The sequence below is a fragment of the Sciurus vulgaris genome (assembly GCF_902686455.1).
Source record: "Sciurus vulgaris genome assembly, chromosome: 1".
Classification (NCBI taxonomy): domain Eukaryota; kingdom Metazoa; phylum Chordata; class Mammalia; order Rodentia; family Sciuridae; genus Sciurus; species Sciurus vulgaris.
Window position 1 is genome coordinate 41,116,627 of NC_136461.1, and position 25,127 is coordinate 41,141,753.

Sequence of the window (25,127 nt, forward strand, 5' to 3'; positions counted from 1 at the left end):
AAGACAGAACTCAAAGTCAACTCTCTGAAAATTATTCACTATCTGAGTACCTTATGTGTATATATGAAATACATGTATTAATATATGTATATATGAAATATATACATGTTGATAAACTTATTTTTCTCTTATTAATCTGTCATTACCAGGTCTGTTCCAACTAAGAATTCAGGAGGGTTGAAGAAAAAGACTGTTTTCTTCCCCTATACAACCAAATACCAGTAGGACAAATTAATTGTCACTACTTGACTTTTTTTTAAATTTTCTGTCTTCACCATTAGAATATTAGGTAAGAGGGCAAAACTTTTTTTCCTCAGAACTATGCAGTATATATCACTAATCATACAGAGAACATTTAAGAAGTATTTCTTGAATAAACAAAAGAATGTTAATGTCTGAAGGAGTGATACATGGTGGGTACCTAATATCTACTAAATGAAACAAAATATCAGATAAAAATCTAATGCCTAGCCAAGCCTAGTGTGCATGCCTATAAACTCAGCAACTCTGGAGGTTGAGGCAAGAGAATCACAAGTTCAAGAGTTCTGGGCCTATTTTGACAACTTAGCAAGATCCTATCTAAAATTTAAAAATCAATAAAAAGGGTTGGAGATGCAGCTCAGCTGTAAAGCATCCCTGGGTTTAAGCTCCAATACCAAATGAAAAACATCTAATACCTAGTTTTATAAAAATAAAAAATTTTGTACATACAAGTCCATATTAAATACATATGAAGGTAAAACAAAGAGCTGTTTTCTAAGAATGTGAAGTGTATCCAGATTTTCACCCTGAGGTATTGGAGATTGAACCAAGGTGCTCTTGCATGCTAGGAAAGCACTCTACCACTGAGCTATATCCCCAACCCAAAAATGAGATGTAGAAAAAAGAGCAAAGTCTTGGTTCATTTTGTGTTGCTATTACAAAACACCTGAGACTGGCTACTTTGTAAAGAAAAAAGCGGTCATTTAGCTGATAGTCCCGTAATCCAAGAGAGCTCTAGCATCTAGTAGAGTCTTCCAAATGTCACAATGTGGCAGATGGTATTATAGGACAAGAGTGAGTGAGAGGACACAAAGCGAGAGGATGCAAGAAAGCAAAAATTCATTTTTTCTCCCCACCCCCCCAGTACTGACGATTGAACCCAAGGACACTCTACCCCAGGCCTTTTTATTTTTTGAGACAGAGTCTAAGTTCTCCACGCTGGTTACAAACTTGCTATTTTCCTATCTCAGGCTCCTGAACTAACTATTCCCAGCTGGGTTCACTCTCATAACTCACTCTGGAGAGAAGGAACCCACTCTGCAAAATTAGCATTAACCCCTTCATGACAGTGGTTATGACCCAACAATCTTCCAATAGGCCCCATGTCTTGTAAGTTTTATCACCTTTCAATACCATTACACTGGGGACCAGTTTCTAGCACCACAATCTTTGGGACAAACCACATCCAAACCACAGCACAGTTTGAAGTAATTCCATTTATCCCTATCAGATATCAAGATGGGTTGGGAGAAAAAATGTCAGAGAACTCTGGTTAGTCTTTGTAAGGTGCATAAAAAAACTAACAGTTAAAAAAAAAAATCTAAAGACACTCTACTTTCAGAATAATCCTTTTCATTCTACTCAAAACAAATCTCAAATATAATAACGTCTCATAACTCCATACCTCCTTAATACATGCTGTCATGTCTGGTCTACCATTCTCTCTCCCCATTTCCATTCTTAACTCAATACTCTGGCATACCTCCCTATTTATATCCTACATACATAGGTACCTCAAATCTACTCTCATAAACCTGTACAAAGCAGATCTGTCCTGCTTTGGGTTGAACTGTTTTTCACCGTAATTCATATGCTAAAGCCCTGAAACTCACTACCTCAGAATGTGACTTCATTGAGATAGGGCCTTTAAAGAGGTGATTAAAGAGTCAGGGGTGGTGGTGCATGCCCTTAATCCCAGTGACTGGAAAGGATAAGGCAGGCAAATCTCAAGTGCAAGTCTGGTCTCAGCAACTTGGCAAGATCCTCAGCAACTCAGAGAAGACTCTGTCTCAAAATTCAAAAAAGGTCTGAGTATGTAGCTCAGTTAGGTACAACACCACTCGATTCAATTCCCAGTGCCATGAAGAGTTAAAACAGGGCATTCAGGATGGGGTCCTAATCCAGTTTGACTAGTGTCCTTATAAAAGAAGTTTACTTGTTGGAAATGGGTTCTTACCATGTTGCCCAGGCTGGTCTCAAACTCCTGAGCTTAAGTGATCCTCCTCACTCAGTCTCTTCAAAATGAAGAAATATGGATACATAAAGGTATACAAGATGTGTGAACACAGAGGAATGATCATGTGAGGGGATATGAAAAATACGACCATTTGCCAGGCTAAGTCTTTGCTGAAATATAGTTTTTAGAAATGCTTTCCCTGACAACACTATCTAAAATAGCACCACTATCTCTACCTTCTTTTATCCTGATAACCTTCTTCACATCATTTGTCACTACTTGTCTTTTTTTTTTTTTTTTTTTTTTTTTCTGTCTGCACCATTAACCATTAGAATATTAGCTCAGAGGGCAAAGTTTTTCTTTTTCCTCATAACTATAAGCTGTTGTATCACCCAGCATATACCAAACATTGAAGAAATACCTTCTGAATAAACAAATGAATGTTAATGCCTGAGGGGCCTGATATATGGTAGGTACTTAGTATCGTCCAAATGAAATAGAAATCAGATGAAATCTAAGGCCTAGTTTTATTAAAAAGAAAAAAAAAAAGTAAAATTGTGTGTACATACATATACACATTAAACACATAAAGGTATAATGAAATATAAGTATGCAAATCAAACATAACAATAATATATATCTGGGGAGAGGAATAAAAACAAAGGTACAAAGAAGAACTTTTATGATTTATAATGTCTACTTTCCCAATCTTTTGTAATAAAAAATATTTGACTCTGGAAAGCAGTGTGGAGATTCCTTAGAAAACTTGGAATGGAACCACCATTTGACCCAGCTATCCCACTCCTCGGCCTATACCCAAAGAACTTAAAATCAGCATACTACAGAGATACAGCCACATCATTGTTCATAGCTGCTCAATTCACAATAGCCAGACTGAGGAACCAACCTAGATGTCCTTCAATTGATGAATGGATAAAGAAACTGTGATAATGGAATATTACTCAGCTATAAAGAATAACAAAATTATGGCATTTGCAGGCAAATGGATGAAACACAAGAATATCATGCTAAGTGAGATAAGCCAATCTCAAAAATCCAAAAGGTGAATGATCTCACTGATAAGTGGATGATGACACATAATGGGGGATGGGAGGGGGGCAATAATGGAGGAAGGAAGGACTGTATAGAGGGAAAAGAGGGGTGGGAGGGGTGGGGGAGGAAGGAAAAAAATAACAGAATGAATCGAACATCATTACCCTATGTAAATATATGATTATGCAAATGGTATGCTGTTACTCCATGTACAAACAGAAACATGTATCCCATTTGTTTTTATTTTTATTAATAAAAATAAATTAAAAGAAAAAAATATTTGATATATATTCAGAGCTAAAAGGAAGAATGTTTTTAAAATCATATGAGAAAGGGCTGAGGATATAGCTCAGTTGGTAGAGTGTTTGCCTCGCAAGCACTAGGCCCTGGGTTCAATCCCCAGTACCGCAAAAAATAAAAATTATGAGAAAAAAAGACAGTTGTAATTTTGAGCAAAGAAAATTTGCACTAAACAAGATACAAAATCCAGAAAATATAAGAGGAAAAAATGAAAAGATTTCACTATGCACTATTACCCCCATATCTAAAGGGGTCTATTCTAAGATCCCCTATGCCTAAAGCTGCATATAGTACCAATCCTATATATTTGACAACCAAGGCAGTTACTAAACAATTAAGGGGAGACTACTGTATGCAGTGTAGATATGTTGGACAAAAGGATGATTTAACATCTCCAGAGCCCAGAGCAAGAAGGTATGTGATTTCATCACACTACTCTGAACACACAATTTAAAAATTTAGGGATTATTTACTTCTAAAATTTTCCATTAAATGTTTAGTACCTCAGTTAACTAGAAAGCAAAACCATGGATAAGGGGAAGGTTACTATACATAACTGAAAAATTTTATGAAGCAAAACATAAAACAAAATCAAATAGCAAATTGCATACTGGGAGAAAAGATTAACAACATATATGTATTCCTTCCAATCATTAAGAACAACAAAAAAGAATCCTAATAAAAAAAGTTTATAAAGATATACAAGTATGAATATGTAAAAATAAATCACTATTACGTACAATTGCAATGCACCCAAAAAACTCTGGAAAAAAAAATACATTTCACCAGGAACCCAAGATAATAAAATTAAGCCATTTTTAATTCGATAAACTACATAAATAAAAATTATTGCTATCCAATATTGACAAGGGTCAAAGTATTCTCCACACACTCCTGATAAATCACAAGTGGGATAGCATTTTTTATAGGGAAACATGGTCTTATTTACTTTTAAAAAGCATAAACTGTACATAACTTCTAGTCCAGTAATTTCATTTCTAGGTTTTTCAAGGAAGTATTCACAGCTTGAGCAAAGATATATCAAAAATTTTCACTGTAGCAATGTTGATTATTAAGTATTTATACATATGCATATAAATATGTACATGGGGGGTTCTAAAGTATCAATAATTCTCTAAGAAAACTCTCTTCTAGCTAATTCAACCTGTTTTCATTGATTTGATTTCATTCATTCTCCCACTGCTCCTGTACTGACAAAACAAACTAAAAAAGATCCTGAACAATGTCCAGATTAAGAATATGGCATTATTTCCTTTTTAACAAAACACCCACTCATTTTTATTTCTTTCTTAATAAACCAACCTTTTGTGAGGAAGCCATTTTTGGTTATTAAAATTTTAAAACACAGTTAAAACCTTATGTATTTAAGGACTGAGGACTTAGCTTAATGGTAGAGTGCTTACCTAGCATGCATGAGGCTCTGGGTTCAAACCCCAGTACAAAAAAAAACACCCTATCTATTTAAATCTAAAAATACTTGAGACATGGGGAGAGATGACATCCCCACTAAGCACCCTGTTTTAACCTAAAAAATATAGCACTATCTAGATCTGAAATTAACAATATAAAGACTGGAATCTATCATTAATTATTATACAGCATGCTTGGAACTTTAGCTAACTTTGCAGTTTAAAGCATATAGTACTAGTTTAAGAAGGGAGTAAAAGTATTAAGTACTGTTCTGCTCATCAAAGCATGAAATCAAATCTGTATTAGAAGACAGGGGAAGAAGAAAAGAAAAGATGGGATGGAGAGAAAGAAGGAGGGGAAAAGAGGCAACAAACTGAATGGTACAATATAATTTCAGCAAAGTAAGCTTCAGAAATTCACTTGTCATCTATAATTGTTAAAAGAGAAAAGATCAAGCCAACCCATTTAGGACTCAATAGGGCTGGGGATGTAGCTCAGTGATAGAGCACTTGCCTTTCATAGGGTTCAATACCTAGTAATGCAAAAAAAAAAAAAAAAAAAAAAAAAAAAAGTAATTTAGGACTCACTAGAAGTTACTTTGCAAGTGGCAGCCCTTCCTTAACCTACCTCTCAGGGTTTCTCACCTGTGGACCTGGTTCCCAGTGTAACCTGGTCAATCTTCCCAGCATGACTTGGAGGCTTATTCTCCCCAAACCTTGATTTTGGGCTATTGTTTTTAAGTTTTGCCCTACAGTATGTGGTAAAAGTTAATGTTAAGACGTGGAGCCTACGGCTTCAGATGTTTTGTACCTTCTGCCTTCACTCTCTTGAGACTCAGTTGCCATGTAAAGTTCAAGTTAGACTATGAATAAAAAACCATGCAGAGAGGAGGTCCATCTTTTAGCTGTCCCCACCAAGGCCTCAGAAATGTAATTTAAGCCATCTTAGTCACCATATACCAACTGACCCACCAAATGAAGACTAGCAAAAGTAAGCCCCATAAACAAGCCAGTCATTCCTTGCTTTGAGCTTATAAGTTTTGAAGTGAATTGTTAACACAGCAATATTAATACACTGGGGAAACTAAAAAAATAGCACATCTCCCATATGATCCAACAATTCTACCCAGAAGAATCTAAAGCAGGGACTGAAACAGGTTATTCGTAAATCAACATTCATAGCATTATTCACAAGTCAAAAGACATTGGGAAATAAATGTCCATTGATAGGTGAAGAAATAAAATGTGATGTATACACACAATAGATTATTCATCCTATAAAAGGAAATAAATTCTGACATAAGCTACATGGATAAGCCTTGAAGATATTATGAAATAAGACAAAAAAAAAAGGACAAATATTTTATGATTCCACTTCATAGAAAGTAGAATGATAGCTGTCAGAGGGGGAGGGAAAAATGGAGAATTGTGTTGTTTGTTTGTTTGTTTAAGAGACGGTGTGTATGTTGTCCAGGCTGACCTCAAACTCCTGGGCTCAAGTAATCCTCCTGCCTCTGCCTCCCAAGTAGCTGGGACTACAGATATATGCCACCATGCCCAGCTTAGAGTTATTATTTATAGGGTGCAGAGTTTCAGTTTGGGAAATTGAAAAGGTTCTAGAGATGGATGGTGCTGATGGTTGCACAACAGTATAAATATACTTAATGCCAATGAAACATATATTTATTAATGGTTAAAATGGTAAATTTTACATGTTTTACTGAGATAAAAAATAAAAGTACCTGTTTTCCCCATTTGATTTTAGAATTAAATAAAAGACATAAGAAACAGACAAAGATCAAAATGTCAGTGTTATCTTTGATAAAAGCTGGGTTGAAGAATATGGCTTAGTAGTAGCCCGAAAAGGGCTTGTTAAACACTCTGTGAATTGAAATTATCTACTAAAACAGTAAACTATAGCAACCAAAAAGCAGAGCTTGTCCTACACTTAGCTTATTGCACTGGCCAAGAACATGTCAAAATACTGGCTGTCTGTAGCCTGGACTAAACTGAAGTGAAATGAACATAATAGGTTGAGCATTCTAGCTCATTCCACCATTCTCACTAATCAGATGTTACTCTTTTAGTGGACAGAAGTAAGAGATTATAAGGAAAGAGATTATAAGTAGTATAGCAAAACACCTCCATGTTGAGCCAGTGATCCACTATATTGTATAATAATTTCAAATGACTAAAAGATATAAATGTAAATAGATTATAAATATAGTTAGGGGGTGGGGAAAGAAAACAGAAGAGAATAATTTGCTAATTAAATAAAAATTTTTCTTCAAGAAAATTTCCTAGAACTGAAGAAAATACATTCCACACTGACTGATGTAATCACAGAGAAAAAAGCTCTGGCAGAGAATTGTAGCAGAATTAATTTTAGATCACAAAAGACACTAAACAAAAATAAGACATTTTTACCAAAAGCACAAGCAACCAGTGTTGGGCATGGTGGTACCCATCTGTAATCCCAGCAGCTGAGGGGGCTGAGGCAGGAGGATCACAAGTTCAAGGCCAGCTTCAGCAATTTAGTGAGGCCCTAAGCAACTAAGTGGGACCTTGCCTCAATATAAAAAATTAAAAAGAGCTGATGATATACCTCAGTGGTTAAACACCCCTGGGTCACAAGCAACACAAGAAAAACTAGACATCATCAAAATAAAAACCTTTGCCCTTCAAGGGATATGAGCAAGACAGTGAGAAGACAAATCAGAAAGAGAAAAATTTTGCTGATCATTTATTTGTTAATTGTATCCAGAATATACCAAAAACTATTACTATACAATAAAAAATGAAAGATGGACAAAGGATTTAAATAGACATTTTCCCAAAGAAGATATATACGATATAAGATGATGATTAATAAACACATGAAAAGATGGTCAACACCATTATCCACTAGGAAAAGGCAAATTAAAACCACAAGGAGATACTACTCCACACTCACTAGGAGGATTACAATAAATAAGACAGATAATAAGTGTTGGTGAGAATGTAGAGAAATTTGAACCTTCATACTCTACCAGTGGGAATGTAAAATGGGACAGACACTTTGGAAAATGGTTTGATAGGTCCTCAATGGCTAAAAAGAATTACCATAGGATCTAGCAATTCTATATATACACACAACAGAAGTGAAAACATAACCACACAAATACTTTTACACCAATGTTCATTATAGCATTATTCATAATGGCCAAAAATGTCCATCAACTGAAGAATGCATAAATAAAATGTGGCATATTCATACCTTGGAAACATGCTAAGTGAAAAAAGCCAATCTCAAAAGACCACATGAATTTGACTCCATTTACACGAAATGTTCAGAAGAGATAAATCTGGAGACAAAGTAGATCAGTGGTCATCTTAGGCTATAGGGATAGAAGGACCAACAATCCTGACAGCCAAGGAGCACAGGGTTTCTTACTGAGGTAATGAAAATGTCCTAAGATTGTGGTGATTATGGTAATGGGTGCACAACTCTAAATGCTAGGCTGAATGTACAGTATATGAATACTTTAATAGAATTATTTCTTAAAATAAGGCAATATTTAACTCTGGAGAAAACAAAGTTGTTCAAGAAACAAAATATAATAATAGAATATATGTCTCAGTATGAACAGTATTTTTGATACTATACATACTGAATATTGACTTTATCAAAAATTAGGAATCAAGTTCACTTGTTCATAATGTTGCTAAAATCAATAACTTATTATTAACCAGGTATTTTATGATAAAATTTAGATATAACCACCTATGAATATAGTAAATCAGTTTTAATCCATTCACATGATATTTTGAGATGCCCTTTCTGCAAAATTAATTTTAAGAAATCAACAAAATGGAATATAATAAAGATCCCTCAGTCAGGAGCACTGATGCAGGCCTGTAATTCCAGTAACATGGGAAACTGAAGCAGAAGGATTCCAAGTTTGACGCCAGCCTGGCAATTTAGCAAGATTCTCAAAATTTAAAAAAGGGCTGTGAACAGAGTTCAATGATAGAGTATCATTGAATCCAACACTCAGTACTGCCAAAAATTTTAAAAGGCCCTGAAAAACAATCCATTTCATATATGAAAAACCTAACATCGACAGTTGCATACTAGAGAGAGAAGATGGCAAATCATGATTTATGGTCAGCATACTGACAATTATTTTTAGACTTTTTAAATTTTTTTTTGTTTTTGTGTAGCTGAGGCAATTTGTGAGTCCTCTGCCTTGGATTCAATTGCTAGGATTATACGCCATTACATTTTTCTTTTCTTTCTTTTTTTTTTTTTTTTTTGCAGTTGTAGATGGACACATTTGCCTTTATTTTATTCATTTATTTTGAATGTGGTGCTAGGGATTGAACCCAATGCCTCACACATGCTAGGCAAGTGCACCGCCACTGAGCTACAGCCTCAGCCCACATTTTTCATTTTTGAAAAAACTGTTTTTAGAATAATTTGAGACAAATGAAATTCAAATTTCAGCGTTCATGAAGTTTTATTGGAACATAGCCACACTTATTTACATGAATGCTTTATGGCTGCTTTTATGCTACAATGGAAGAGTTGAATAGTTGTGACAGAGACCTTATGTGGCATTCTCACTGCTTTGCACTGCTGCTGATACCCTACAAATTGTAACAACGCACTTATACTCATAATATTCCCAAATCACAGGAAATAATCAGAAAAATTAGAAAATTTAAAATTTCTGTAGAATTTCTTCAGAAAAATAAAAATGAAATCACAGTTTCTAAGGGTTCATATGTGTAGGCTAAGAGAGGGAAGCTATTTACCAATGGGGAGGTAGATCATGCTTGAAACGAGCAAATAAATTCATCCAGGGAATAACTGCTTGAGACTATAAACCTTTCTGTGAGAACTATTACTCCTACTTAAGGACATCAGTTGCAAGATAAATAGTGAATGAAAAAAGCAAAGCAAATGATTTTAAGATTTTTGTCACTTTATGTATCAACAGATGTTACCAATACCATTATTTATTTAGAGTTGCTAAGCTTAAGTGAAAAAAGAATTTGCCTCAGAATGTGAGGAATTACATAGTGTATGATGTGAAGAACTACAGAATATATTCAAAAGGAATGGGGAAAAAAAACCCCAGCCCAGTCTAAAGTGTAATCTGCTAGTAAGTATTACCACTGATGTTGGTAAAAATATCTGAGTATAAAAAAGGCTTAGTTCAACAAATTTAGAAAGCCTCTGAAAAGTGAGGTGTTTCAAAGCCTATGCTTATTTATTGTCTTGCAGAAAATATTTGAATCTATTATGTGATAACTGAACCAGTAGTGTTATTTATCCTTACGGACTTAACAAAGTTATGTTATCGAGGACTGATGTCAGTATTTGGCAGTGCCTGTCTATATGGAAAGATCTTTCCAAGATGAAATATGTAAAAATCTCATTACAAATGAGCATTAATGGACTAGTATTTGCAATCTATTTTGATGACAGGGAACACCAACTCTGAACCCCAATAAAACAAAAGGTCATCCCAGTAAAAATAATTCCATCGTTTTCACAAAAAGGTACTTTATTTTGAACTTCATAAAAATTTTCATTAAAATTAGCAGAAATTTGTTTTGTTACATAAGTATCTAGATAATATCCCCGATTCTCTCTCAAATGAGAAACCCTAAACTATTTATTATCTGGAATTTTTTACAGAAAACGTGGAAATCCTAGGGATAATATCTATTTTTTTAATTTTATGCTTAGAGAACTGATAGTCCATGTTTTAAAAACATTAATAAAACTGGGTCCCCACCTACATATAAAAAAGCAAAACTGTAACACTTTTAGAAGAAAATAAGATGCAAAAAGTACAAAATGTAAGTAAAAAAAAATTCTAACTCCAATTAAATTTTAAGACTGGATAAGCAAATGGAAAAGATGTTACAGACTTAAAAGAATATATACTTGTAATTCCTATAATCAACAAAGGAATGGAATACTTAAGAAATTGTTTTTTACCCACTGTTGTACTGGACACTAAATCCAGGTGTACTCTACCACTGACCCACAATCCCAGCCCCTTATAAACTTTGAGATTCGGTTTCACTAAGGTGCCCAGGCTGGCTTCAAACTTTGCTATCCTCCTGCCTCAGAGTTCCCAAATAGTTGGGATTATGGGGATGCACCACCATGCCTGGTTACAAAATATAAAAAATTCTTGTGCTCACTTCAGCAGCACATACACTAAAATTGAAATGGTGTAGAGATTAGCAAGGCCCCTGCCAAGGATGACACAGATTTGTGAAAGAACCCAATAAAATAACAGGTGAGTCATAAAAGGAGAAATCTTAAGGCCTAGGAAGTATGAAAGAATGTATAATTTTATTAGTAGTAAGAGAAATACAAATAAGATTTTTAAGATAGAGAAATAGAATTTCCAACAGATTCTCAATAATTTTTTTTAAAAAATCTAATATCAAGAATCAGAATGGAAACAGAACTTCCATGCTCTAATGTTTTAAGTATTTTCAAAACTACAACCAATTAGAAAAGTATTTTCACAACATCCATTCAGTAAGTATGCAAATAAGTATACCCTTCAAAGATGAGTAATTTTATTTATTAGTAATTGGAGTTATGAGTATACCTTTCAAGATGAGAAATTTTACTTATTTGGTATCATTACACTTATAGGTACATGCTCTACATAAACTCGCAAAGTGTGCAGAGTCTCAGATAATCCACAGAAGCATGGAAACAACAAAGAACAATCAGGGAAAAGTTAAATCAAAAAGATAAAATATAGTGGAAATTGGAAATAATCCAAATAACTAAAATTAGAAAAATAGAAAAGTAAATTGATATTAATCCAACAAAATATTAAACTGCAGCTAACACAAATAGTATTACTTAACAATGAATAAATCTCAAAAGCAATGTTAACAAGACATCCAATGTGATACTATTTCTATAATGCTTTAAAACATGAAAAAATAATTATATACTGTTTACAAATAAATTTATGTTTAATACACAGTATTAAAATATAGATAGAAATGGTATTTACACCAAATCTAGATTACAGTTAACACTGGAAAAGAGGAAGGAAATGAGAGAAAGCAATATAGAGCTTCAACTGAATCTGTGAGAGAAAAAAAATTTTTTAAACTGAAACAAGAATAAAATGACCTAAAAAAAAAAGAGATCAAAAAACTTATCCTTAAATAACAATGAGGCCAAAGTAGATAAAGATGGAAATTAAAGCAAATTTTAGACACTTCAATATTTAGATGGAGGTCAAGGAGTAAGGAGGGGTCTGTGAATAAGGCAAGAAGAACAGTATTGATGGGGAAGCCAACAAAAGTATTAGACCTCCATCTAAATTTTGAAGTGTCTAAAACTCAATCCTAAGACCTTTTCTCTTCCCTGTGTACTCTTGCTCCCTGTTATCCAGAATTATTTCTTTAAATATTACCCTGCATAAAACTAGCAATTTCAATCAGTTTGACATCCTTATGCTCTTTTATTTTTCTCCTTAGTCATCTGACATGCTGTTTGTTTTCTTGTGCATTCTTGAATAGGTCACTGTGTCACATGATGTTGATGACGTTAAGAACTAAAGAAACAGGATTATTGGTGATCTTTAACATAGCTATTTCGGCTTAGCAACAGTCAGAAGCCACTTCTGAGTGAGATCAAGAAACAAAAGAAGGGGCAGGGGTTGTGGCTCAGTGGTAAAGCACTTGCCTAGTACATATGAAGCACTGGGTTTGATACTCAGCATCACATAAAAATAAATAAAGATATTGTGTCCATCTACAACTAAAAATTTCTTTAAGAAAATGAGACTAGATAAATTGCAAATTCCAAATGTATACAGACAACTCTTTAGTTAGGCTTTATTGGAAACAGAAAATAAGAAGCTGGAAGAACATGGTTCAAGGAGCATGTAAAGAAATGCTTTTCTCTCCTCAGAATGGAAACCATTTCAGCATATTTGTGTGCTCCTGGGAATTATCCGGTAAAATGTAAAAACTGATGATGTAGAATGAAAGAGTAACAATTGCTGAAATAATTAATGGAACATTAAAGGCAAAATGAGATGGAAACCAGTGTACAAGTGGATATACAATCTTCGGCACATAGACAGTTCATTTATTTACAGAAGAGAAGGCACACAGAGGCTCAAAAAGACAAAGTCTCCCCCTTCAAAATTTTCAGAATAAAGGGAAAATTTTAAAAAATCACAAAAACTTAAAATAGCTTGAAAAATATGGTTACAGGGGCATACAAGAGTGCTACTCACTAAATGCTAGGACAAGATTGAATGCAAAGTGTCAAAGTGATTCTCAGAGGAGTACACAAGGCAAACATGAGCAAAGAAAAGAAAATGTGCCAAACGAAACAGTGTAACAGAAGATGAAGATGAAGTCAGAAAGTTCAGAACCAAAAACAGCACCTTGGACCTTATCTGCCATGGTAAGAAGCTTGCTTAGAAGGAACCAAATGAGAGAATCCAATTCATTCTAATTACTGCTCAGTAATGTATTTTCATAAAATAGCATTTAAGCTATCACGTGTGCAGTACCACCTAATATGGGAGGCACTTGCCTAGTACGTATGAAGCACTGGGTTTGATACTCAGAATCACATAAAAATAAATAAAGATATTGTGTCCATCTACAACTAAAAATTTTTTTTGGTACCAGGGATTGAACCCGGAGGCACTTAATCACTGAGCTACATCCATAGCCTGCCCCCGCCTGCCTTTTAATACCTTTATTTTATTTTTTTAATGTGGTGCTGAGGTTTGAACCAGTGTCTCACACATGCTAGGTAAGCGCTCTACTACTGAGCTACAACCCCAGGCCCTAGCTCCAGCCCGTTTAGTTTTTCATTGAGCTTTTTCTGGTAGATTATTATTGCTGATGGTAATAAAAAATAATCTCTCAAAAAGTCTACCTGGAGGACCAAGTGAACTTGCCAAACTATAGTCTGCTTCCAGCCCTTCTAAAAAATAGTGCAATTCTTGTCTAACCATGGAAACTGAAAAGATACTATTAATCTATTCAATTTCCTTTGATTTGGATAGGCTTAACAATTGGTTTCATTCTAAAAAACTATATGAATATAAAACCTATATCAGTGTGGAGGTCCCAAAGTAAATTATTCTTTTTGTCTGCCAGGTCTCGCAATTAGAATATATCCTAGAAGCATATCACATCGCCAGAGGTTATCCTATATCTACCAAACACACTAAGACTGGGTCCAAGCTGGGCATGGTTGTGCACGCCTGTAATCAGTAGGAGGCAGGAGGATCTCAAGTTCAAAGCCAGCCTCAGCAACTTAGCAAAGACCCTAAGCAACTTGGCAAGACCCTGCCTCAAAATGAAAAATTAAAAGGGCTGGAGCTGAGGCCTGGGGTTGTAGCTCAGTAGTAGAGCGCTTACCTAGCATGTGTGAGACACTGGTTCAAACCTCAGCACCACATAAAAAAAATAAAATAAAGGTATTAAAAGGCGGGGGTGGGGGGGGTGGGGGGGGCGGCCGCAGGCTATGGATGTAGCTCAGTGATTAAGTGCCTCTGGGTTCAATCCCTGGTACCAAAAAAAATTTTTGAATTAAAAAAAAAAAAGATTGGGTCCACACCCACTCAATTCATTTGGGAATGAACAGTCATTTGAGATAATGAAATTTAATATCCAGTAAAACAGTAATAATTAAATTGTCAGAAATAAAATACATTGGGCTGGGGTTGTGGCTTTGCGGTAGAGCGCTCACCTAGCATGCATGAGACCCTGGGTTCGATCCTCAGCACCATGTAAAAATAAAATAAAGGTATTCTAAAGGTATTCTGTCCACCTACAACTAAATATATATATTTAATATATTTATATATATAAAGTTCTTAAAAATAAAATATATTGAAAAACATCTAATAAGAAAATGTCCATAACACTGTTAAATATTATAACTATTTTAATTATATTAACTATATTTTAATTATATTAACTACTTTTATTATAACTATTTTAAACTATTTTAATTACATATTTTTATTTATTTTTGCAGTGTTGGGGATCAAACCCAGGGCCTTATCCATGCAAAGCACATGCTCTATAACGAAGCTACATTCCTTCCTGTCCCTACCCTGGTCCAAGTACATATCAATTATTAATGCATAGAAAAAAAGTATTAAAATTATGTAGAGGTTAAGGCTAAAGCAAATGCTTATCAGGGAGTTGAAATTTTTCTTTTTCTTTCCTAAACTGTACTTTTAGTGTTATTATTTAACATCAGTCTTTTAATTACTAAAAAACATACAAAAGTCATATCCTCCTTTATTTCCAGAGAAATAAATTTGCTAAATATGTCAGTATATACTTAAATATAAAAAGCTATATTTTAAGTAAACATATAATAGAGGTGCTTTTTTATGGGCTTTTTTCCTTTTAAAAACTAAATTGCACAACATATTTTGTTCTGCCATTAGCTGTCATTCAATAATAAATTATAACATATTTTTCTATGTCAATATTTTAAAGTATCTATATTTTCACTGCAAAACTATCACTTTTTTTTTTTTTTCTTTTTTTGTACTAGGTTGAATCCAGGAACCCTTTTTATTAAATTGCTTAAGGCCTCACTAAATTGTTGAGGCTGGCCTCAAACTTACAGGTGCACACCACCATGCCCAGCTTATAACTTACTTCTGTGTGTGTGTGTGGCACTGGGTTGCTTGAACTCAGGGCCATGCACTTGCTAGGCAAGCACTCTACTACTGAGCTACATCCCCAGCTCATAACTTAACTTTAATACAACCAATGGAAAATAAAATTGTTACCAAAAAAATGTAGCTAAGAATAGCCTTATACAAACATCATTTAATAAGTGTAAACATAAAAACAGCAGCTAAAATTTAAGGGGTTGCTATGTGCCAAGTACAAGCCTACATGTGAATTAATACACTACAATATCACCATGTTATTACTGTTGATATAATTTATATTTCTTCTTTGGTAACCTGCCTATTTGTACTTGTTTACTCTGAAAATCAGGTAATTATTTTTATTTTTTTAAATCATTTCCTTAATTAATCATAATATTTTTTGTTGTAGATGGACACAATACCTTTATATATTCATTTTTTATGTGAGGTTGAAAATCTAACACCTGCGCCTCACATGTACTAGGCAAGTGCTCTACCACTGAGCTACAACCCAGCCCAGGTCATTATTTTTAAAACCTTCCTGGAGCTGGGCACAGTGGCTCACACCTGTAATCCCAGCAGCTAGGGAGGCTGAGGCAGGAGGATCTTGAGTTCAAAGCCAGCCTCAGCAAAAATGAGGTGCTAAGCAACTTAGTGAGACCCTGTCCGGGGATGTGGCTCAGTGTCAAGTGCCCCTGAGTTCAATCCATGGTACCGGAAAAAAAAAAAAAAAAGCCCAAACCAAAAACAAAACCTAAGAATACAAATTTCTGGCAAAATATCCCTAAGAGTTCCAAGAAAATGCCTGGCATGTAAGCATTCATGCTTTTACATATTTTACAAACAATATTTGAGAACCTATAATGTGTTAATGAATAAAACAGACATCACTTCCATGGTCTTGGGTTTTAGAAAGACTAGTACCATTGCACTATTTATCAATTTGTCAGTACACACCATTCAACACACAATGACTGTCTCTTAACCGACTTGGAAGACAGTGAACTCAAATTTCTACCTTCAGATTAATTTTAAGAATACTGCTTATTACTTATGTCATTTTCATGCTCAAGAACCCATAAAGTCTCTCGAGTACTTACCAAATATACTTCAAACATTCTCTACATCAGCTTTTTCAAACTTCCACACTCAAGGCTTCCCCATACCGCCCCCCACCCTTTTGTTTTTCTTCAGTACTTAAGATTGAACCCAGACAGGGTCTTACTAAATTGCCAAGCCTGACTTGGAACTTGTAATCTTCCTGCCCCAACTTCCCCAAGTAGCTGGGATTACAGGCATTTGCCACCAACCTGTCAAGATTTTCTGTTCCTTCTAAAACCAATCCCTCCATGTATATTTTTGATTCTGTCACCAGACTACTATCAGAAGACAAAGTTCCATCTATTCTCTATCTTCAACTTCTCCTATCAATGCTTTTGTTCCTCAGGTAATAAACATGCTGTTTATTCCACTATGAAAAAACTACCCCTTACTGCTTTACCATAAAATCTCTCATCCCTTTCACTTTAAGATCAAATTTGTAAAAATGTTTACTTCACAATCTAGAAGTTCATGTTTTATATCCATTCCTTATCTCACTACAACCTGGCTTCTGCCTTTATACCTTCCTTTGAAACTGCTTTCACCAGGAATTATTTCTTGGGTTTCTAAAAGGGTTGTTTTTAATTCTTACACTACTTAACTTCTTAGTATCATCCAACTATAATCACTCCTTGATTCAAGTATTCTCCCTTGAAGGCCACTACCATTTAATTTTATTTCTGCTTCTTGACTGATTCAATTTCAACTGTTTATGGGTTCCTCTCCTGTGTCCTTAATGATCCAAGCATTAGAGAGATGAGTGAGCTTGCTCAAAGTCACAAAATTGGGCTGGAAATGTAGCTCAGTTGATAGAGTGTTTGCCTCACAAGCACAAGGCCCTGGGTTCAATTCCAGCACCACCAAAAAAAAAAAAAGTCACAAAACTACTAGACAGAAAACCAGATACAAAAATGACTTAAAAAAAAAAAAAAAATATATATATATATATATATCTCCCTAACATCTGCCAGAATTAACAACACATTTTAGTTTCATTATCTGCTCCCTGATTCTATCACTGCAGCTCAGCTACCACTGTTCCTTGAAAGCAGAAAGAGCACTCATCATCATCATTCTTCAAAAGAGAGCCTTTTAACGCTAACCTTATTTCAAAATTTAAAAAAATTAAAAACACAGAAACAATATAATTCTTTCTATTCTTAACATAACAGCTCACATTAAAGAAATCAGTCTAAGGAATGAGACAAAAGATGTTTATTAAAGTCATATTAGTATTCAAAAGATTGAATGTATTTCAACCTTGAAATTATTCATATTATTAAATGAGTCTGAATTTTGTAAGTATCCCCAGCCTGCTTCTCTAAAACTAAAAGGATGCAAATGAGGGCTGCAGTTGTGGCTCAGTGGTAGAGTGCTTACCTAGCATGTGTGAAGCACTGGGTTTGATCAGCACCACATAAAAATAAAATTTAAAAAAAAAAGCAAAAGAAATGAGTTGGATTCAGGTTTCAGATCATGGAGTTGAATGTTGCCAAGCTCCTAGAATTTATATGAATGTTAAGTATGTAACAATTTCTTTGTAGCTCTAGGATTCTATGATCACATTATTAATGTGTATATGTACACATACAAATGAAATTAATGAAATAATTATTCCAAGGATTTTAGTTGAAAAGAGCAAAAAATAAACCTATGTTCTTCCCACCCATACAAAAGGAAATGTTCTTTTATTTCCTGATGTATAGTTAGTTGCCTTCTAATACCTTAGAGTTGTCTACAGTATCTGCTCAGAAGTAAGCCAAACCATTACTGAACTATTTAGGAAGTCAGCAGATGTTAAAGTTCTCAATGCAGTTGTTCTGCTTACTCCAACTGTGCTTCTCTTTCTGTTCAATATCATACAACAGTAAATAATATAACAAACACTCAGAAACAGGCAGCATCTTATTCAGCATGTATCCATGATTCCATGTATTTCATTGGTACTTTATTAAAATAACCATCTCCTAACTTTCAATAGTCTGACCAAATTTTAAAATAGAAGAGCTTGCCCTTCAGGAGCTTACATACCTGTTCATTTGTTCTCCCTTCCGCCATAGAAATACAGGTTGTTTTACAAACAGATTAAAGATGGAAAGTGTTTTATACTTATTTCAGTCAACCCAAACTTCCTAACATTAAGTACACTTTATTTTTAAAATAATTTAGTAATTATTTAATGACTACTACTGTACATCTAGAATTTCCACTCTAAATAAAAAAAGACATGAATAATAGTTCACAACCTGGAGTCCCTTAATCCTTCCAGAAGAAAAGAGAATTAACACTTACCTGACATTTACACAGCTCCCTAAAAAACATTAATAGGTGTCCTCGAGATATTGTCAACATTTCAAAAAAGGTTAACACAAATTATACATATAGAAGAGTAAAATTCTGCAGGCTATTACTTAATAAATGCAGACAGGTAAATCTTTCAAGGCATTATTTTACCACAATATTCCTTTAAACAGGTCCTCCTCTGGTGCTTATTTACACATTCAAAAAACATATAATTATGATGGCTGTGTACTGTAATGGATAACGTATACAGTTTTACAGAAATACAACAGAAGGAGGAATTAATTCTGCCTGGAAAGGCTTCACACAGATAACATCTGAGTAACTTCTGGAAGGATAATGTAGCTCTCTAGGGTACAAATGCCTCATGTGTTTTTGGTTACAAAATTTTGCAGAAATTACCTTTAAGTTGTATAAATCTTTAGAGATTATTTGTACTGAGGCTTTCTACCTTAGGTAAAAAAGTAACAGAATCTTTTCTTTAAAAGTCTAATTGAAACTCTAGTATGTAAAACAGGTAAAGGAGGATAGATGGACTCTTTTAAAGGGAAAGTTATTGACAAGTTGCTCTAATCAAACTTCATTCTAAAATATGAAAACTGAAACACCCAGAAAGACAATGACTTAAAGGTCATATAAAGACAAAAATGAAACAATTTATTCAAGGTTCACCTGTTAAGCATTATCTCCTCTTTTAAGTCTTGCCTTTCTCTCCAGTTGGAATTTATCACTCCTTACTTCATTCCCCAAGTCTACCTAAAGACATGCTTCCATTATGGCTTCTATAAAACTTTAAGTGCCCTAATTTTATTTATGTGTCTGTGTTTCTCTACTACACTGTAAGCTCCCTCAAAGAAGGGAATGCCTTAATCATCTCTGTATGTCACCCAGAAAAAATGTTATGTATTGCATTATATCTGACCAAGTATCAGAAAAGATTTAAGTTAGCTTAGCACCTGGTACACAGAAGGATTTAATATTATTTGTCAAGTCAATTTGTGAAACTAAGTATTAAATATACCAAAAGCAGTTAGAACAGTGTCTGACATACACTGTCCATTCCATGAACATTAGCTATTATTATGTAACCTTATATAGGCAGGGAAGAAAACCCTGAAGCCATTATTGAAAATTTTAACCTGAGAAGCAAAAACTGAGCAACTTTTACCAAGTTTTCAACTTGCACATTTACATATTAGCAATACAACCACATTTTTTTGGTGAGAAAAAGACAAAATCTTGCACGTCTTGGTTTGATAGCCTGCAAGATAGCCTGATCTTGGCAGCCTGGGAAAAAATAATAATCTCTAGACTGGGAATGAAAAGAGAAATTGGGCTGGTCTTAAAACTTGGGGTAAGTCATATCTTTCTACACCTCAGTTTCAGTCATTTGTGAAACCCGGGTAGTGTAAAGTGGAAAAGTTATCTCTAAGCTTCTTTCCTGCTCTAACACTGTAGGCTTATAACAAATTTGAACCTAGAATCCTTCAGTTTTCAACTCAAAATGAGAAAGAACTTCATTTTTTAAAAATCAGCAAATGGTGCACACTGGATTTGGTGTCAGATGGCCTGGATTTTCATACCAGTTCTGAAATCATTTAGCTGTGTCATTCTGAGCAAGAAGCAAACTCTCTGGGTCTCAATGTCCTCAACCTGTAAAACGAAGGTGTTGGACAATATGAACTCTTTAAAATACATCACAATCATGATATTCTATGAAATGAACTAGCTCTAAAGGAAACATTCAGATAGAGAGTAAGTTACCATTTAATAGAGATGTTCGGGGGGCTCTGCATAAACCAAAAGTAGAGAATTTCAGGATTTGAAGAAAACTTACAAGTCTACCTCTCACTCAACTGACACAAATAACTCTCCAATGTATTTTTTGGAAAAGGTCTCCCAACCGTTCTAATTATGAAGAAAGACCCATGGAAAAACGGTCACAGTCATTTCATCTTAGGCTACTTTTGATGCAAAGTTCTTTTACTGAAGCCATACTATCCTATTGTAACTTTCGCCCACTAGTTTGACCTCTCATTCACTTAGTCGCCCCTCAAATGTTTCTGGTTAGTAGTATCTCCCCTTAAATATCCTCCTCCAAAATTAAGATTCCCCAACTCTAATCTTCACTCCTAACATACCACCAAAACCACCTTACGGCCCAGCTTGCCTTCCTCCATTCTTTCTTTGGTGAATATCAAAATTACTCAAACAGCTCTTCCCATTCTGACATGCTGATTGGCTGTGGAACCCTCTAACCCAGCTGACACCACATGGCAGCCCCTAATTACCCTTGCCCCCTCCACTCAAGGAAGTCCTTGGGGGAGTATACCCTGTTGCTCCTCCGAGAGGGAGACAAGAAGTGACGGCAGCACCAACACTGGCCCGCACCCTGTTCTCCTCCCCGTCAATCCTCCTCCCTCACCGGTATTGCTTGGGGTCGCTGGGAGACTTGATGATCTCAGGGTCTCCGGCATTACTGAGAGACCCCCTCCGTCCCTCCTCCTCGGATTCATCCGCTCCTAGACGGGCAACCCGGCCGCTCTCGCCCAAATCCTGTCCATTGGGTTGCAGTTCAGGGCAGCTGCAGGTGGACTTCGCCTTGTTCCTTCCGGGCATGGTCACAGTGGGAAAGGGTCTGGTAGAGTCTTCGCACCGACCCCGCGCTTCGATTCTCCACAGCGCCGCGAGCTCCCGCCCGGCCTCACACAACTTCCTCCCGGTGGCAAGGACTGCAGCAACCGCGAGTCTCCTCAGCATTCACCACCAAGCCGTAGCGATGGGCATCCCGGTCTCCAGGGCCCACCCCCTCCTCCTACTCCAGCCGCTCCTCCTCCTCCTCCGCGTTCCAGAGGCGGCGGCCGCGGCCGGCGCTGGTGCTGCCGCAGCCGCAGGGGAGGACAGGCCTGAACCCCTCCCCCAACTCGGTCTCTCTCACGCTGACTTCCCTCATCCCCCGCCCTCCTGGACGCGGTGACGCTACTAACTTTAGCCAATCACGAGGCAAGAAAGCAGTCACGCTCATAGAAACAACCAATGGGAACAGGGAAGGAAAGGAACCGAAGGGACCCGGCTGGATTCTCGGAGCACCCAGAGAGCATTTCGAAGCCTAACGTGGGCGGAGCGACTGGAAAGGGGCAGTGACGCGGTGGACGACGGGAAAAGGGCGCCTGCGCAGCGTTTATGACGTATCCGGCAGCGGCTTTAAGACAGTTGGTAGTGCTCCGCATCTCAGAAAAATATTCCCCTAGTGAGAAAACCGAGTAGCGAGTGTAGATAGATTGAATTACAGAGTCTCCTCCCGTTCGCGTCATATTTTGTGCACCTTGCCTCTCAGACTCGAGGCAGAACGTTTGCCCGTGACTCAGCATATAACAAAAAGCAGAACACCGGAAGTATTTTCCTACGCCCGGGGGATGTAAGCTGCCCGCGAGCCGAGCCAGGCGCCGGAAATTGCAATTGAGCTTTTCCGCCTTTTAGCCTGTCAAGAGCTCTTAATTTTCACCCTCAAACCCCCTGAAAGTGACTGAAAGATCGGTCTGGATGCATTCACTCTTCTAAGAGATAATATTTTTTAGCTCGGCCACAGACTAGGGTCCGCAATTATCGTACCTTTAAGTTCACCCAACTTTTATTGAACAGCTACGTGGTGTCAGCGTGCTGCTCTCAAGTCTCTTCTCAGTTTTTTCTGTTCGCAGTGACCTTGGGTGGGCAAGCTAAAATGTGATTAAAATATAGACATGAATTTTACGTAGCTGACAATAAGTTACACCATAGGTTCCAATGATACTAGCACATACAAAATAAGCACATGGGGGCTGGGGAGATAGCTCAGTCGGTAGAGTGCTTGGCTTGTAAGCATAAGGCCCTGGGTTCGATCCCCAGCATCCAAAAAATAAATAAATAAATAAATAAATAAGTAAACATACGAATAAATGGAGAAAGACTTGAGGGCAGGGGGGTGTACTGAGGGTTATTATATCTTAAGTTTTTCGAGGCCTCTTCTGAGCTCCAGGTACGGGACAAAGCCATGAAAGAAACAAACCCTTGTCTTCCTGGAGATTGCAGTGTAGCGTAAAGCAACAGACCAAAACAAATCCAAAAACAAATGATGTATTCAAAAAGCAATAAATGCTATGAAGACAATACAGGATAGGAAGATAAGGAGTTAGAACAGGTGTGGAAGGTTCAGGCAGAAAAGGATGAGATCTAAACTAGGGGAGTAGATAAGGAATATTGAAAAGTATTGTCGGGCTGAAGTTGTGGCTCAGTGGTACAGTGCTTTTGCCTTGTGTGAGGCACTGAGTTCGATTCTCAGCACCACATATGAAGAAATGAATAAAATAAAGGTCCATCAACATCTTAAAGAAAAATAAAGTGAAAGTATTGTCAACTGTCCCAGTTTGTTTCCATACATCTTTTCAAGAACCTATCAACATTTTAAATAAGCAACTCCACTAGACTGCCCTCCTTCAGAGCAGGTTTTTTTCTTTGTATCTCCAGTCTCTGGCATGATTTCCCAAAACAGGAAATCAGTCAGTAAACGTTTACTGTTGAATAAATACTCGTAGTGACATTGTCTATATTGTATTGAGAATTTTTTTTCTCTCCAAAGCAATAATGTCAGAAGAAATCTTCCAAGTTCAGCTATCAGTTAGATTTTCCGTACTAGAAAACTGAATTTGCATCCTTTGTTTTCCCTTTATTTTTTATTTTGCAGTGCTAGAGAATGAATCTAAAGCTTTAACACGTGCTCGACCATGTGCTCTACAGCTAAGCTACATCTCCAGTCCCCAGTTTTTTGCTTTAAAAAGAAATCTCTGAGCGGGTCATTGTAGCACATTCTGTAATCTTAGCGGCTCAGGAGGCTGAGGCAGGAGGGTCATAAGTTCAAAGCCAACCTCAGCAAATTAGTGAGACCTTGTCTCAAAACATAAAAAGAACTGGGGCTGTGGCTCCGTGCTTAAGGGCCCCTAAGTTCAGTCGCTAGTACAAATAAACAAAAACAAACAACAACAACAAAACCTGAATTTTACAAGTCAGCAGGCTCAAAATTTGGTAACACCCTATAATGGGGCATTGCATGTATTCATTCCACCAACAAATGGAGCTCCTATTACATGCCTCATGCTGGGAATACGGTGATGGACAAGAAATTTTCTTGTTCTTTTGTAGCTTAAAATAACTAGTGATTGTAATCCCAGCGGATCAGGAGGCTGAGGCAGGAGGATCTAGGGTTCAAAGCCAGCTTCAGCAGAAGTGAGGCACTAAGCAACTCCGTGAGACCCTGCCTCTAAATAAAATACAAAGTAGGGCTAGGAATGTGGTTCAGTGGTTGAGCGCTCCTGAGTTCAATTCCTAATGCCTCCCTTCCACAAAAAAAAAAAAAAAAAAGAAAAAGAAAAAAGAACTAGTAAGGGATAGACATTAAACAAGCATGCCATTTTAAAATTTATAATTGTGAATAGTTAGTTCCAGAAGGATATAAAGAGACAGAGCCTGGTCAAAGACTTTTCTAAAAAATTTAAGCTAACATTTGAAAAATGTATATCAATGGTACAGAAATGTATGGAAATAGGCTTGTTAAAAAGCTTTTTTAAAATGAGGTCAGTATGGCTTACCTACAGTAATCTGGGAGCAAAAAGGAAAAGAGGTCATTGGCAAAAAATCATACAGAACCTACCAGTAAGTCATTATTTTGTGGTTTTTTTTTTTTTTTTTTAATCATTGGATTCGCAGCTCTTAGAATGGTTTCTGCAACACTGTAGTATTTATTCAGTAAATAATGATTGAAGAAATGAAAAGAGAAGTTATGATCACAAGTATTTTCCAAGTAGATCACTGTGACTGATGTGTGAAAAATTAATTGGATAGTGAAGGGTAAGGGAAAGTCTGGAAATGAGAAAAGAGGAAGCAGAGTCAGGTATGTGGTCTGTGCCTATAGTCCCAACTACTCAAGAGGCTGAGGTGGGAAGATTACTTGAACCCAGGAGTTATGGGTCAGGTGGGGAAACAGGGAGACCCTGCCTCAAATGTTAAAAA

At 36.2% G+C, this 25,127-nt stretch overlaps 1 protein-coding gene across 2 annotated transcripts in view; it reads right to left on the bottom strand.

Moving 5' to 3' along the window:
* NRDC (nardilysin convertase) overlaps positions 1-21,998 on the bottom strand; it is a 93,653-nt gene extending 71,655 nt beyond the window's left edge. For both annotated transcript variants that reach the window (XM_079154216.1, XM_079154215.1), the window contains exon 1: positions 21,511-21,998. In XM_079154216.1, coding sequence (XP_079010342.1) covers positions 21,511-21,845 — 335 coding nt within the window. In that variant the 5' untranslated portion in view covers positions 21,846-21,998. The remainder of the gene's footprint in view (positions 1-21,510) is intronic.
* Positions 21,999-25,127: the final 3,129 nt, after the last annotated feature.